Source organism: Beta vulgaris, chromosome 8 (assembly GCF_026745355.1).
Source record: "Beta vulgaris subsp. vulgaris cultivar EL10 chromosome 8, EL10.2, whole genome shotgun sequence".
Taxonomy (NCBI): domain Eukaryota; kingdom Viridiplantae; phylum Streptophyta; class Magnoliopsida; order Caryophyllales; family Amaranthaceae; genus Beta; species Beta vulgaris.
In genome coordinates, this window is record NC_079209.1 from 1,100,820 (window position 1) to 1,117,288 (window position 16,469).

Consider the following 16,469-nt stretch of genomic DNA (forward strand, 5'->3'; position numbering starts at 1 on the left):
AGAACACACATCATTGTGGAAAAAAAAAAACAAATGTTACTAATTTTCGTTGATTTCCCTCCCCTTGGAAAAAAGAATCATCAATACACTCTTTGTACGTCGTCCTCTAAAGATTGTCCTACTTTCCATTTATTTCTATTTTCAAAAGATTTTCCTACTCTTACTAATTTATTTCCTATTTGGTAAAAGATTATTCCATTGTTACACAACTTTTTCCTGTTTGTTAAATTCGCATAATTCTACAATATTCTTTCTTTTATTTTAATTTAATAAGGATTATATATATATATGTATATATATATGTATATATATATGTATATATATATATATATATATATATATATATATATATATATAATATATATATATATATATATATATATATATATATTCTATCATGACATATAAAACTATTGCAATTATTTAGAAACAAATAAAATAGTTGTTTATATTTTTTGTTGGAATAATTTTGTGAATATTTTCGCGATGACCCTACAACTTTGTCCTCTAATGAAAACTTGCATGAAATTGAACAGTATCCAAATCCATATTTAACAACTTTTTGACAAAATTGGTACTACAATCAAATGATAATATTTGGTTCTCTTTACAGCATTCATGTTTAATAGTATTTGCTTGGCTTTCTTTACAATTCATGATTCATGTCCTTCCTAGTTCCTACAAACTTAGACATGTGTATTAAATGATAGCAACTGAACTCTGCAGTAACATCCATGAAACAAACAAAGACAAAATTAAGTGGAAGAAGTGTAAGCAATTCATCTCAGAATAATTAATCACCCACATGCTTATATCATTGAGTCAGTTGATGTCATGAATGCACCATACCATATAGTATATCTGTATATAAGTATATACTAATACTACGAGGTATTACCCAAGTCTACATGGTGGCGGAGTAATATAAACAAAAATAATAGAAACCCTATACAATTTTCTTAATAAGCTCCTTAATTTATAGTTCAAAAAAGATAGATATATAAGATTCGTATTTATAGTTGGCTAATGACGATTATTTTCAAAAGTTTAAACAACAAATTTTGATGAATTTCATGTTCTCATTGTTCCTTCCCTTACACTTTTACTACTAATCCAAATATTTTCTTTTGTCTAATCTTCAAACAATTATGATAGAATATAAATCTATTCCTGGGGCATCAACTATCAGCTTAAACTTTTGGTTGAATTGATCCTTTGACATGGTATCAAGAGCCAGCGTGACAAAAAGGTCACGGGCTAATTCAAATCTCCTCCGCCCCTCCTTTCTCAGTGGAATATTTAGCGCTAAGTATGAGGGAAACCTGTGCTGCTGGGGGCATGATAGAGTATTCGTTTAAGTTTTTAGTTGAGTTGATCCTTTGACAAATTTAAAATAAATATATTTTGAAACTCTTATATTTTAGAAGTCATATTTCATCATGGTGATTGCATGGGTCAAGAATCACTCCTGTAATTATAGTAGTCTACAATTTGTTGATATTTCGATTTGTGATCCATATCAAGTCTAATTAAATTTGTTGTTGGTCTCGAGGATAAGATTTTCAAAAGTTAAAAAAACAAAAGGTTGTTGTGTGGTTGTGTAGGTTGTGATACCATATTTCTAGGAACACTAACTTCCTTTTCGGCGCCTCAAGCTTGTCAGCTTTCACATTTCTTCGAACTTCGTCTCAAGTGCTCCTACCACTCTAAAATAAGGTTAGAGTATCATAGATTTGGATCCATCATGGAAAACAGTATCTCTATAAATAAATATACTTCTTCCTTTCTATTTCAAATAAAACATCGAACTTTGGTCTTTGACACTACTGGTATTCCAACACATGCTTAGATCAACTGGTAAGAGAGTTGGTTTAGCTTAGCCAGATGTCTCGGGTTCGACTCCTGGAAACGCAGCGGAGAGTGTTGGGAGAGCTTTCACCTCAATTGGGGCATGACCCGCCTCGAATCCGGATTAGTCGAATCCAAAAATGGATTTCAAAAACAGGTATGATTCACCAAAAAAAAAAAGATAATACTGATATAGATATTTAGAAGAACAGATAAATAGAGAAAAACAAAAAGAGAACCTGATATGATGAAAGAGAGAGATAGAGAAAAGTAAGTAACAAATATAGTCACGTTTCATTTATTTTAAAACAATCTAAAATGATAAGTGTTTTATTTATTTCAGAACTGATTAAGTATATATCCCTTCATATATTTTATTACTTGCAACGTTTTTTATTTTCGGTCTTCAAAAAAAAAACGTTGCAAGTAATAATAAAAAACGAATGAAGACTAAAGAAATAACAATACAATAAACATTATTTAAACATTCGTCAAGCTAACCATTGATTTTAAAATCAATGGATAAGATTTGTTAAACTCTACGTGGTAGAGTTATTTACTAACTCTACTTGATCTAAACTCCAATACCTTAGACCATGCCTATGATATTTTCCTACATTTCCCCAAACTTTCAACGTGAAAAAGTGTTAAAAATTGGATGATTATATCATATATTAAATCTCTATTCTTGATTAGTGATTAGATTAATTGATCTGATCTGCATGTTTCCTCATGCCTGGTCTCCTTAGTAGATGAATCCACATAAACTATTATGCGATGATGCATGGTATACGACTATACGTACCATTTAATAAAAACTTCTGCAGTTTTGACTAATTGTACCACTAAAAGGACCAAAACCCCACATCATGCAGAGACATGCAAATAAACAGTTGCGCAAGATTTTCAAATATGTCAAGCACCAAACTTGGGATCCCATTCTAGGGAACACGTTAATTAATTACTAACAAACAAAATTATACACTATATAATAACACTTTCACATTTTACAATATTCACTATTCACAGTTTGTTTTATTGACATTAACGTGCGTAAAAAGTGTAAGTCTGTAGATTATAATGAAGCGGAGGGAGTACATAACAAACAAAATTCTACTCCCTTCATACGAATATACATTACACATAAAAACAGAAAAGGGAGTTTTAGTATGTACAACTCACTTACGAAGAGCTTAGCATCTAGCTCAATGGTATATTACTCCACCTTTCTTGTGGAGATCCTAGCAATCCAAGGCAAGACATGTCATAGCTCTCGAGAGATCGAGATTGAGGAGTTAGGTTCATTCATCGTACACCCGAACCGCGGTGTATCATGCGTATTAGCTTATGGTACACTCGAGACTAATTTTTGCTCATTTAGAATTCCTTTTTTTGATACATCTTGCTCATTTGAATATATGAGCAAAAAAAAAAAAAGCATTGAATACCATGGTCACGATGATACACCTGGACATATGATAAGATTTATACGGATTGAGTTTGTACTTAACTTAGTTGGGGATCACCCGACAATAGGGCCCCGATCGATGCCTACAATATTACCAAATAAAAAATTGACTATTGGTTACCATCAATTCTTTTAATACACTCACACAAGTTCTAATGGAAGTTCAAAAGTGGAGAGAAAATGTTATTGATTATGTTCATGATCAACTTCAAACAGAAATTAGAGACAATGAGGTTACTAAAAAATAGTTTGTTAATATTGAACTAAATCAAAAATGTTTCAATATGACATTTATATAAGTAATACTACTATTTAGCTAGATTTTAGTTAGCAAAATTATTGTTTCATAACGATCTGTAAAGCTTACACACACCTTTCTTGTCTCGTATGTAACAAACTAAAATAAAACTAAATAGAGTTTATTACTCTTCTTTTATAACTAATAAATTCAAATGGATTAAGTAACACTTATATCACTTGATTATATAACTCTCGCATTATCTCAATTTTTCCATTTTGATTTTCCATTACACCCTAAGACCCTTATCCCCCGATCGGCCGATCCCAAGCAAATATTTGGGTAGTAACAGATCGAACCCTAAACTATGTTAGGGAAAACGAGAAAGTTCAACACCTGAGGCAACTCCAATTTGTAATACTCCCTCTGTTTTTTTTATCTTTCTCACTTGGAATCTTGACACTATTCATGCATAGAGAGAATCTTCTCAAATGTTCTCAATTTATAAGAAAAAACATAGTCATGTGGGGGTCTTGTTTGATTCGTCTCAACTAGTACTTTATTAATATTCAATCGTTATAATTTTTACTAATATATAATAAAAGATATTTAAGTTTTAAAACGTGCATTGGAAGACGCGTACAGAAAAATAGGAATGATAAAAAAAACAGAGGGAGTACTGAATAAATATACTTCTTCCGTTTCATAATATTCACATTTTCCATTGTAGGAAGTTTCAAATTACTTGCTACACTTTCTTTTTAGGCAATAAACTCTTTATCTCTCTCTTTTTACATGGATTCCTGTTCTTTTTACTCTCTACCTCTTTCTTCTCCAAAAATTTTCTAAAAGTCTGTAATTTGAAAAGTGTTGCGAGTAATATCAAACGGAAGAAGTATTATATTCACCCATTACAAAAAGAGATACTCTTGCGATACAGAAAGAGATACACTCTCTCACTGTCTCACATCATGAATGATGATATCATCCAAAATCCAGATCACATCCCTATCAAGTTTCCCTCGTGTGGGTCCATATCGTTGTAATGCACAATCATGATGATCATAGTTTTTAATTGGACAGATTTTATAAAATCTGGCCCCTCTTAACCCCACGCGCCACGACCAATGTTACACCTTTCAAATGGGACACCATCATCAAGTGTCCATTCCCAATGTTAAATGACCTTCCCTTAATGCATTTAATTACCCCAAACTAATATCAATACTTTTTTTAAAAATTTCTATGAACTACGAATTCAGTACAAAATATAAAAAAGGATTCAAATCTATAATCTATCGTTTGATACACCTTAATGTTAACTAATAGGCCAAGACATTAATGACTGTTATTCATTCAAAAATTATGTATTATCAAAACAAAAAAAAAAGTTGATATATAGTTCATATATTGATGATTAAAACTTACGAATAATAATCTATTAGTACATTGATCTAAAGTAAAGTTATCTAAGCGATAATGTTGCTTGTAGAAGTGAGGCTATGGCCAGATAAACTAAATTTTATACTTCTTGCATAACATAATAAGTACAATAAATGAGTATAAAATATTAATTTGTTGTAGTTATGACGTTACGAATTAAAAGGAGAGACTAAACCACTTTATAAACTTAGGAGATACTTCTTTTATCATCAATTGGTTTAAGATGGAACCTGTGTGAGCTTGTAAGTGGGCTATCTAGACCCATTTCATATAATCTAAAATTTAACAAATTTAAATAAAAATTGTAAAAGAAAACTAATTGAACTGAACTGAAATTAACTTAATTGAAATCAAAAAAACAGGGGCGAGAAGCTTTAAAGTGAATGAAAGTAACAAATATCTAGAAACACAATTTCTACCTAGGACTTTACCTTAATTATTCCTTTTAAAAGGATACTTCCAGAAAAGACTAGGCTCCAAGACACCATTTCTTTTCAATTTAATTCTTCCTATGAACTTGCCTCTTTTCCAACAAAAAGAAGAAAAATCACAATATGCTAAAGTTAGGAGAAGGTTTTAGGGGACAAGAATAATTTATAGATATTATGGCAAAGTTATAAAAGACTAATAATAAATAAATAAATACAAAGACTAGATTTAAAACTAATATAGACTAAATTTTATTACAAGAGTATATTAAAAAAAGATACAGTAATATTTCCACCGTTTCCTAATATAACCAATTAACCAAAGTACAAATTATCTATACTAAACATACTGTACATTTATTATACTATGGTCGTGTTTGACAATATCGTTTATGATAGCTGGTATAGGTTTGACAAGATTAAAAAGCTACTTAAAAATAAAATAAGTATTTGACAAGACACCTAACAGTTACTACAATAGTTATCCGCTATCACGATCACGATCACGACCGCTAGTTTTGCCAAATATGACCTATGCCAATTGCCAACCAATTTAAAATAATTCAAATTGGACCGTTACTACCCCATTAACAATTCAAATTTATTTGCAATTTGCAAAATTGGGAGACAACTAAAAAAACACAACTCAATTTTCCCTTTTTCTTTATACATTTACCTGTCCTTTGCATACGTCACCGTTTTGTAGTAGGAGAGAGATAAACGACACTCTGAACCACCGTTTTACCAATTTTAAACCCAGGAAACACAGTAAACGACGCCGTTACATCTCCGGCGATGACGTCATCTTCTCCGGCAACACTTTCCATATAAACTTCAGAAAATCGGCAATTTTCTCTCACCTGAAAAGCCACCGCCGGTGGATCAAAACTAAATGCCAAACAATGAAGAAGCCATACCCTTCTCGCCATTTCTGCGAAGAGAGAGAATATTTCTGTTGACGGAAATACCCCTGAAGTTATAATCAATTTTCTCTGATCTAAATTCCCAAAAAAAGAACACTCCATTTTTGGGTGCATTAATTTTAAATACTTCCCTTTACAAAATCTCGCAAAAGGGTATTTTGGGTTTTGTGTAAAAATCTGAGATGGTGTTAAAGATTGAATCTTTTGGAAGTTTTCAAAGAAAAAATTTCTGTTAAGGGTTTGTTTGGTTCCTTCATCTGGGAGGTAAAAATTGTGATGATTAAACCCATCAAACATCACTTGTGATACATATGATTCAAGTGCAAAGATTTCATGCTTTGATTTACCAAACATGGTGTTAGGTTGTATAGCTTTTGCTACTAAATTTACATCCCAATTTTTGGCTTCCATTTCGCGCACCAAGTGTTTGACAAAATGCCTCAATGACCTTAAAGAATAATGAAGAACTCTAAGAAAATGGGTTTGGTTTAAATCTTTGAGAGAAATATTGGTTCTAATTGGTAATAAAACCCCACTTGAATTCAGCCTTTTATCAAGTAATTTGTTGTTCTTTGTAATTTCTTCAAGATTGTTCTTCAACGAAGCAATTTCGATGTCTTTTTGTTCCATTTTACACTCCATTTGCTTCATTGTAATCTCATATGTTTTGATGTTGCTTTGTTGTTCTTGAATCTCTGCTAATAACTGAGTAACATGAGGTGGTGGAAGATCTAAACTTTTGTTTAGATACTTGTATTTTAGCTCAGAAAGTACCATTAACTCACTTACTAAACTCTCATCAGCTGATTGTATTGCATCATTATTGTAAGGAAATTGTGCACTTTGTAACTCTGCATATGCAGCTTTAATAGATGAAAGACTAGCAAAAAGTTTAGCAACTAGAGCTTCTTTTGCACCTTTGTTTCTAGCTGCTTGTTCTTGTTGTTGTTGAACATTATTATGATGATGATCTCCAGAATTCGGCTTCTGGGATTTTGTTCGGGTTAACTTTGGGTCGGATTTAAAGTCTTTAAGACTAATATTAAGTTCCTCTGAAAGGGTTTTAAGTTTTGGATTTGGAGGAAATCTTGAAGGAGTTTGAGGTTGAATACATTTTGAAAATGTTTTTGAAATTTTGCTTCTTGTTGATTCAGATTGTGTTGGTGGTGGTTTATAGCAATCCATATATGCAATGAAAATAGCCACTATTTTTTTGTGGGTGTCTATTCTATAAGGAGAAAATTGTGTAAATCATGGAAAAAAGTATGTAAATTTGGTGCCAAAATGTAGAAATACTATGTTTTTTGGGTGTAAAAAAGCAATCAAAGTTTGATTTTTTTTGAGCTTTATTCAAATGGTTTAACAAATTTTAGGCAAAGATTGTAAATTGTTGTAGAAAAAGTTGGGTTTAAAGGGCGGGAAAATAAAAGAAAGGTGTAGATGAGAATATATGTGAAATTATGAGTCTTCTTTGATGACTTTTGGGATTAAATTTGAATTAATTTGATGTTACTTTTTTAGGTATTTAATAGTATGTCAGTAGAGAAATACAGAGTAGAAGAAGAATTTTATTATGGGTGGTGGACCCTTTTGGTCTGATAACCCTAAGTTGGATGTATCATGCTTCATGCAACTATTAAAAAAGAAGCGTGGGAAAAGAAGAAAAGAAAAGAAAGAAAACAAGTTATTCATTATCTAATTACTTTCCTTCTAAGCTTTTACTTTACCTAATTACATTCTAATAATACTCATGAGCTTTCATCTTTTATGGCTTAAGATATACTACAAGTTTTACAAGATACTGTCCTATGCTGTAATTTTAGTTGTGTTTGACTGTTTGGTAGTTGATGGATTGTGGTAGATCAACTTAGGGCATGTTCTCTCCAACTTATTTTCAATCCAGTTCAATTCAATTTAATTCAGTTCAGTTCTGTTCTGGACAATACTTTTACTCTCACATATCACTATTTATTTCAGTTCAATTCAGTTCAGTTCAATTCAATTCAGTTCAAATTCAGTTCAATTCAGTTGTTTTATGCTGAATAGAATAAATTATTGGAATAGTTTTTAGTTCATGGAGTTGGTTTGGTAAGGGTTTGTTTTTGTCTCTTGATTATTCATAATTGTGCTACAAAAAATGACTTTAGCACAATTGTGTATTCTTGGTTCTCTAAATCAAGTTGTTTGGTGAGCTGATCGTAATTCAATGTCGGTATTGGATTAATCAAAGGCTGCGGGTGAATTATGTTTCATTGCTCATAAGTTCAAACCTTTTAGTTCACCACCATAGGTTTAAAACTCAATGTTAGATTAGTCTCTATATTGAAACAAGTCATTTCCATATTATAATGCAACCTCAAAATAGTCCAAAACACGTTCACCGTGTGTGCAGGTGATTCCCTCGTATACGATTTGGTTGGTGGTGGTTTCGCTGAAAGAGTTCATGGATGTGCTACGTTGTTTTAAGACAAAGTGGAGAACCAAAAATTGCTTAAAGTTTGAAGTGGTAGCTAGAAAAAAAGAGTTAGGGTGAGAACAAAGATAGAAATCTTCAAAAGATTTTATCTTATTTTTTTTAGTTTGGGCTCGTCATGTCATCAAACACACAGTGACTCGTCTCACCCAATATTTTTCCTTTCATCGCCTACTTTTGAGTTGGGCATATATGATCATCGTGCAAACTTGCGGAGGGAATATTAGACTGTTAATAGTGTTGTTAACTAACAAGCTTCGACACTTCATTGTACATTATGCTTGGTTGTACTTTCCTAACATATGTTTGCTTCTTATTCCTATTATACTTGAGTCATATATATAGGAGTTTTAGCTTAGTGTGAACTAACTTATCTAAACTTATTACTCTAAAAAGTAACTTAACTTTTTGCATGCAAAAGTCCCTAATACCCGTGTGACTAAATCTCTCACTAAAACTTCCTCTCTCAAACCCTAAAACTTATTCGCCGCAAACCCCAAACCCTAGCGGGCTCGACTGTTACGGGAGCCACCACGGGCTCCTCACGCCGGCAGTCGAGCCTCGCCTATCTTTCCTTTTCGTTTTTTAGTAGTCGCAGCTGGTGTTCCCCATCCCCGTCGTCGTTGCTTTTCCCCTCCCTCATCGTTGATATTGCTTAGGTCTCCCTCCCACTGTCGTTGTCGCTAGGTGTTTCTCCCTCGTTGGATCGTCGTGTCGGTTCCCTGTAGCGTTTGGGTTTCCCCATCCCTTTGTTCCTTGGATTTCTGTCGAGTCCGGGCCTCCCCTCCCCTTTCCCCATGTTCTGGTTTTCAGGTATTCTAGTTGGGCCTCCCTGTCCCCTTCCCCCCTTTGTTATGCCGGGCCTCCCTATCCCCTCCTCCTCTAGTTTACGTCGGGCCTCCCTTTCCCCTCCCCCTTTGTTGTTAGTCACCCTAAGTGGGTTAATGGTACGGTTGTTTCTCAGTATTATCAAGATGTTCGTGAGTGTGTTTCTTAAAATTTTAAGAGTCAATTGGTTGGATATAGCATGGGGTTTCAAAACAGTAGACTTTGTGATCTTTTGGAAGTCTGTGTTGTGGATACACGTGAATAGAGTGGATTGTGCGCGTGGTCGGGGTGATGCACGTTTTTCATGGTTGGGATCTTTGTTTTCCGATTTCGCAAACCGGCGAAGTGTTCGAGAGCTCACTTTATTTAGCTCTCTCTCTAGCTTGGCATTGATCTTTATGATCCTTGCCTTGACAAAATCAAATCTGAAGGCGGCACACCAGTTGTATCTGGTGGTTTTTAGTGCGCCCACTCGACAACGTTTCTATCTTATATTGGAGAGACCTGCAATACTCTCGAGCGAGAGTACCGAGTCACATAGGACTGTGACTCTTATCAAGATCATGAGCCCAGATTCCCAAGCAATAGCAAACTGGGATTGCTCATTGGTTGTTCGTTGTTCGAATCGTGAACGACAATCGTTCCTCTCACCACCTTCATCAGCGATCCAATTTTAACTCCATGATCACTAGCTTTGACCAGCGATTCCCTCCGTCACATACGACTCTTTATCGTTTTTTGTTGGTTATGTTTTCTATGTATTGTAAGAGCTCTTAAAGCTTATTTAAGTTTGTTTGCTTGTTTTACATATGGATGTATTAGCATTAGGTTGTACTTCCTCTTTTAATTAATGTACGATTTCTCGATGGCAAAAAAAAAAGTAACTTACTTTTTTTTTGTCTTGTTACGAGGAGTTTCCCACCGCCTTCTGCGAGTGAACTAATCTCCCGCAGGAGTTTGCATGAGTACCTCAAAGGGCAGCATCCCTCCCAACTGGGATTTTTTCCATACCCAAGGCTCGAACTCGAGACCTTGATTAAGGAGCGAGAGACCCTTAAACACTCACGCCAAGCCCAATTGATACTTACTTTTAATTTGTTACCCTTTAACTAACGCCTCAGAACTTTTTGTTCTGCTTGAAACTTATTAACCGTAAACTTGTAAGTTGTAACTGAAATAAATAAGCATAAATAAGCTGACGAGAACACAAGTAAGAAGCAGCAGCAGATTGTCCAGCGCTTCAGAATATGATTTTGCAGAGTGAACATGTGAAAAAGTGAGAGTGAGTCCAAAGTCAAGTGCATAAATCATACGGCAATTGATTTGAATATATGACACACAAACTTAATATATTTGTCAAGTTAAAACTTAGCAGTTAGCTTCATCGATGATCCTTGTACCATATGCATCTCATTCTTGTCAATATTGTTTTGATGCCTTCTATGCTTCATTGCTTTGTATCCATAATGTTAGAAATTAATATAAAGAGCTAAAGAACATGAACACCCCTATGTAATAGTGAAGGGCTAAGGCGATGTTCAGTTCACCTTATTTTTGCTTATTTCAGATTTAATCAGATCAGATCAGAAAAAATAAGTTCAGATCAGATCAGTTCAGATTATGCTTATATTTAAAAATCATTATATCTTTCATTACATATTAGTAAAAATTATAATAATTGAATATTAATAAAGTACTCATTGAGACGAATCAAACAAGACCCCACATGACTATATTTTTTCTTATATATTGAAAAAAAACTAAAAGATAAAATCTTGTAATCAGAAAAAATAAGTTCAGATCAGATCAGAAAAAATAAGTTCAGATCAGATCAGATAAGTTCAGATCAGAAAATTTCAGGTGAACTAAACATAGCCTAAATTGCAATATCTACACTTCACCAATGATTGCATCATTATGTGTCTTTTATCGTAACTGGAATTAACGGATCTGAACATATTATAACAAATATGAATTTATTATTGAGGTTTGTCCAAACATACCTCGATAGCAACTTATCAAACTTATTCCAAGATATTGAATATGTATTTTTAGAACTAGTTAGTCTGTGAATATAAAAAATTCCATTATTTTAATAAAAAAGTGACTCAGAGTATGTTCACGAATTGGTCCATGACGGAAACGAGACTTCATAAATTGGAGCCACTTTATATTATAGTGATTAAAAATCTGAGCTTTCCTTAATAACAACATATTATGAAAAAGCAATAGGCAAAATTTTATTGAACAACAGGAATATTTATGTTAAATCACATATTAGTTATGATTCAAATATACTTAAATACTCATAATTTGTTATCTTTCCATTATTCAATATTGTCAAACTTAGTATTGCAAATTAAAATAGTGGAGTTTGAAGAAGACCCCTATGTAAAGGTGAAAGGTTACATTCCAACATTATAGTAACACACTAATAATCACCAAAAAGAAATAAAAAGATGTTATAATACTAATACATACTAGTAGTTTCCAATTTGCAACTACATGCGGTTTCTTAGTCTAAAGTTGTCTCACTCATACTTCAAAGCAATCTAACGTTAAATTAAAACAAAATTTTGCCACTATGAGTATTAAATTAACTAATTAAGTACAATCATGATCTTCCTCGAGTACTTGTTATGCCAAAATTAGTGCAGTTTTGTGCAGTTTCTGTCCTCACTGAATTTTATGTGCAATGGTGGGGCTTAGACTTACCACTCATGTGATTCACTAGGAGGTTGTCATGTTTAAGACTTTAGTCTGATATGCGCCAAATTCTTTTTTTTGGGGCACAACACAATAGAACGATGATGTTGGGTTGGATTGAACCAGTCTAGGCCTTTTATATTCATGTTAGGCTCGGTTGGGCAAGGGCCAACTTGACCATATCGGCCCGCCATCTTATGTTTTCGAATTTGCCTCAACTGGATCAATTTACTTATTTCACACAATTCTTCTGGTCATGCTTCTTATACTCTAGCTTCTATGCTCGACTTTGATTTTTAAGGAGAGAAGTGGGAATTCTCCCTCGTAAGGCAGGTTGCCCCCGCCCCTTTCTCGTACTCAAAAAGGCAAAGAAAGAGGGCATGGGTCGCAGTCCTAAGACAGTGCCTATTGGAGTACCCGTTATAGTTTGAGTGTTGGGGTAGATGCAATTTGTCTAGGAACCTCTTTTTTTATTAAGTATCAACCGATGGAACGGGGTCTCAGACTTGCTTTCTTGTTCTCGGCCTTCAGACGAGATGCTCTAGGTGCTGCTGCTTTTAGCTGGAGAGCCGGCTAGTTAATATAGTGGTAAACCCAAAGCGAGATCAGATAAATAAACGGTTTTACATGTACGTGTATTTGGTAAATCTTAAATTGTAGTCAATTAAAATTGAAGTATATTAAGAATTATGTCGTTTTAAATCAATTGAGACCACAAACTACGGGCTCGGCTTGTTCGGTTCATGTGCTTGTCTCGGGTATTTGGTTGGCCCTGACCTGGTCCTGGACTTTAGTGAACATCTCCAATATAGTCAAATTAAATCACATATTGGAATCAGAGGTGAGGGTACTATAGTGATGATCGTTGAGATTAAGTAAGTAGATTGTATTGCAACAAAAAAAAAAGTCTTATGTTTGTTTGTAGCAATAACTTTTTGTTTATGTACATAGTGGTACGTTAATTTCTTTATTTTTTGTGCATATGACGGATACATAGTTGATGGATGTTAGGCTTGTTCTCCCCAGCTTATTTTCAGTTCAGTTCAATTTAGCTCTGGACAATACTTTTACTCTCACATATCACTATTCATTTCAGTTCAGTTCAATTCTGTTCAATTCTGTTCAGTTCAGCTGTTTTATGCTGAAGAGAACATGCATTAGTATATGTGAAAATTGGAGCATTGCCAACTAAAAATTTGAATCAGCAACCTGCCATTTTGTTGTTCTAAGAAGTGTTATTAACTTGTAACCCTATTTTAATATCTAACAACTAAACGTGATTACGTGATATCATAGAGCATTTAACATCCATCTTTGAAGTTGGCTTATAGAGAAAAAAAAAACTAGTATTTGGCCCGTACGTTGCCCGGTTGGTATTGTTGTTTCCGAACTTGATATGCATTAAGTTGGTTGAGATGGTAATTGTGTCAGGTATAATAGCAAGAGGTCAACGGGTTCAAATCTTGTTGCAAGCTAATTATATTTTTGTTATTTGACACGACTTATGTACACATTGGATAATTCTAGTGGAGTAACAGAGGTATATTTATATAGATATATGAGATGATCTTGTGGTTTGTAAAAGTTAATACAGTGTACCTTTTTAATTATTTTAGATGTATATTGTGGAAATTAAAGTAATCTCATTAGTTAGCTACTTAAAGACCAGACTCCAAGATAATACTATTACTATACAATATTAGCATAAAAATACAAAATATATCCTACGTATTAGCACATGCATACACACAACTTGTAGGGTTCACAAAAAATCCTAATTAACCTGAAAAAAGTCTAGCATATTAATCGTTGAAACCCCATAGTTTTTCTACTTTTCCCACATTCAATAATGTAGCAAAAATATAATCACAGTAATATAATAATAACATGTTGATAATGTACTTCATAGATAAAGTTACAAGATATACTTGATTAATCTTTACCATTCTGCACATGATTGATCGAATAAAAAGTTGCTTTACTTCAAATAATCAAAATTATTGACAAAATATATTAACATTAATTTGTGCATCACACGAATCCCACTCTTGGTAAAACTACAATAAAAATAAAAAAAATATCTTGAAAACAGATTTTAAAGGAAAAGTATGAAGATCTTTAAAAACAATTCGCTTTGCATGGACCCGGTTCAAACTAAAAATAGTGTGAATCAGGCTCAGGCACGTGACTGGTTAAGAAGTACTCACTTATAATATCAAAAATAGACACACTATATCAAAAATAGATACACTTATGATACATAGGTACACTATATCAAAAATAGATACACTATATCATACAGAGGTACACTATATCATAACTAGGTACACTATATCCTATAGGAACAGTATATCATAACTAGGTACACTATATCCTATAGGAAAATATTTACTTAAACGCATTACAGAAACATATACTATATCAAAAATAGATACACTATATCAAAAATAGATACACTATCAAAAATAGATATACTATATTATACATAGGTACACTATATCATTTTAACATATACAATATCATTTTAACAATATACTATATCATTTTAACATACACTATATCATATCAATATACACTATCCTAAACTATCCTAAACTCACGTGATATGGATCGGGTGCAATCTAATGAGTGTGCACCGAGTTCATATTAGTTTTTTTACTTTAAAAATTGAAAGAGGTATTATATTTATAGTTACTTTGAAGTTCCCAAGGAAATAGTTCTCGAATCGAATTGTCAAGTTGCAACAAATCGTCTCTTAAGGAATGCTATCTATTTCTCGAATCTTGATATTGTTCTACATCACATTCCATCGTCTTGTATTTTTTTCTCCTCCATTATATATATGGTCTCATGTTCTACGTGATGACAACTCTGTAGCTTATCACTTAGCTAAGCTAGTACCTTTTTCTGTTCGAACAAATTTGAGAAAATTACACTCCTGCTAGCGTTATCATATTTGTTTGCTCATCAATTCATCCTGCTACCAACACTTACTCATTGAGTGCAATATATCGTTGACGTCCAATTGATCTACCCTTATCTAACACTCAACCATACTGAAGTTGAAAATTTTGCTTGCTTTTACATAATTGGACAAATTGTCTGGTCATAATGAGATACTAGGATCGCCATGCACTCTACTTATGGCTATCTTAATCTTAACGTGTCAATAATTAGCATCTATTAGTAGCATTTGGCATTTTATATTATACTGTGTAAAACTAGCATTCTAAGATTAATCAATTAATCATAATTACGTACGTTTTTAAGTTAAATAACTTTTTCTAAGCAATTAATTTATAGATTGTCACGTAAAGTGGTTTTAAAATGTTACAAAACAGGATGTTATAGTTTGATTAATGCGGAACAAGTCAATGAAATAATAAGGATGAGAAAAACAATAAAGAAGATAAACATAAAGAACACAAGGATTTACGTGGTTCAGTCAAAATAAACCTACGTTCACAGGTGGGGGAATCGAGAGCTTCTTCACTATGATGGAGAAAAACAGAAAGAATAATTACAAGGAGTACTAAGTATACTAGAGGCTATACCCTTTTTTTTCTCTCTCCCCTCTCTCCTCTCTACTTTCAAAAACCCTAGCCTCCATTGTTGATTTTTAAAGGGGCTTCCATCGGTTTTTACCGTTGGAAAGCCCCAACCTTTGCTTTTTTTTTTTATTTGTTTTTAGGTTTCCAATAACGATTTCTCCCTCGAAAGACAGGGTTTTCGATCTCCTACGTAAGAAAAGGTTTTTCAATCTCCTTCGAAAGACAAGGTTTTTCGACCTCCTTCGAAAGACAGGGTTTTTCTCCTCTTTTAGAGGGGGAATTTCTACAGGTTACAATCCGTGATACTAGATCTAATGGATTGCCGTGAAATTATTTTGTTGGTGAAGAATTATGCGGGATCACAAAGGTTATCAATTTTTCGAACACGGTCAGATGAATCCGATGGAAATCATCCTCACGACTACAAGGGATCGTTAGATTGTCTCTCCAACAAGGCTGTATTTTCCAGCGATATAAGCGGGAGATGTTCCACATTGCAAGATTTGTTTGACGATCGAGGAAATTTTTGTTTGATTCAACTTATGTATTTGTTTGATTCGATT

General features: G+C 33.3%; 1 protein-coding gene across 1 annotated transcript; it reads right to left on the reverse strand.

Moving 5' to 3' along the window:
* Window positions 1–5,653: 5,653 nt before the first annotated feature.
* Window positions 5,654–7,920, reverse strand: LOC104900521 (hypothetical protein). The gene has a single exon (XM_010687947.4). The coding sequence runs from the start codon at window positions 7,531–7,533 to the stop codon at window positions 6,118–6,120; it is 1,416 nt and encodes a 471-aa protein (XP_010686249.1). The 5' UTR covers window positions 7,534–7,920; the 3' UTR covers window positions 5,654–6,117.
* Window positions 7,921–16,469: the final 8,549 nt, after the last annotated feature.

Excerpts from the sequence above, each read along its gene's own strand:
- LOC104900521 (XM_010687947.4), bottom strand. The coding sequence starts at position 7,533 with ATGGATTGCTATAAACCACCACCAACACAATCTGAATCAACAAGAAGC.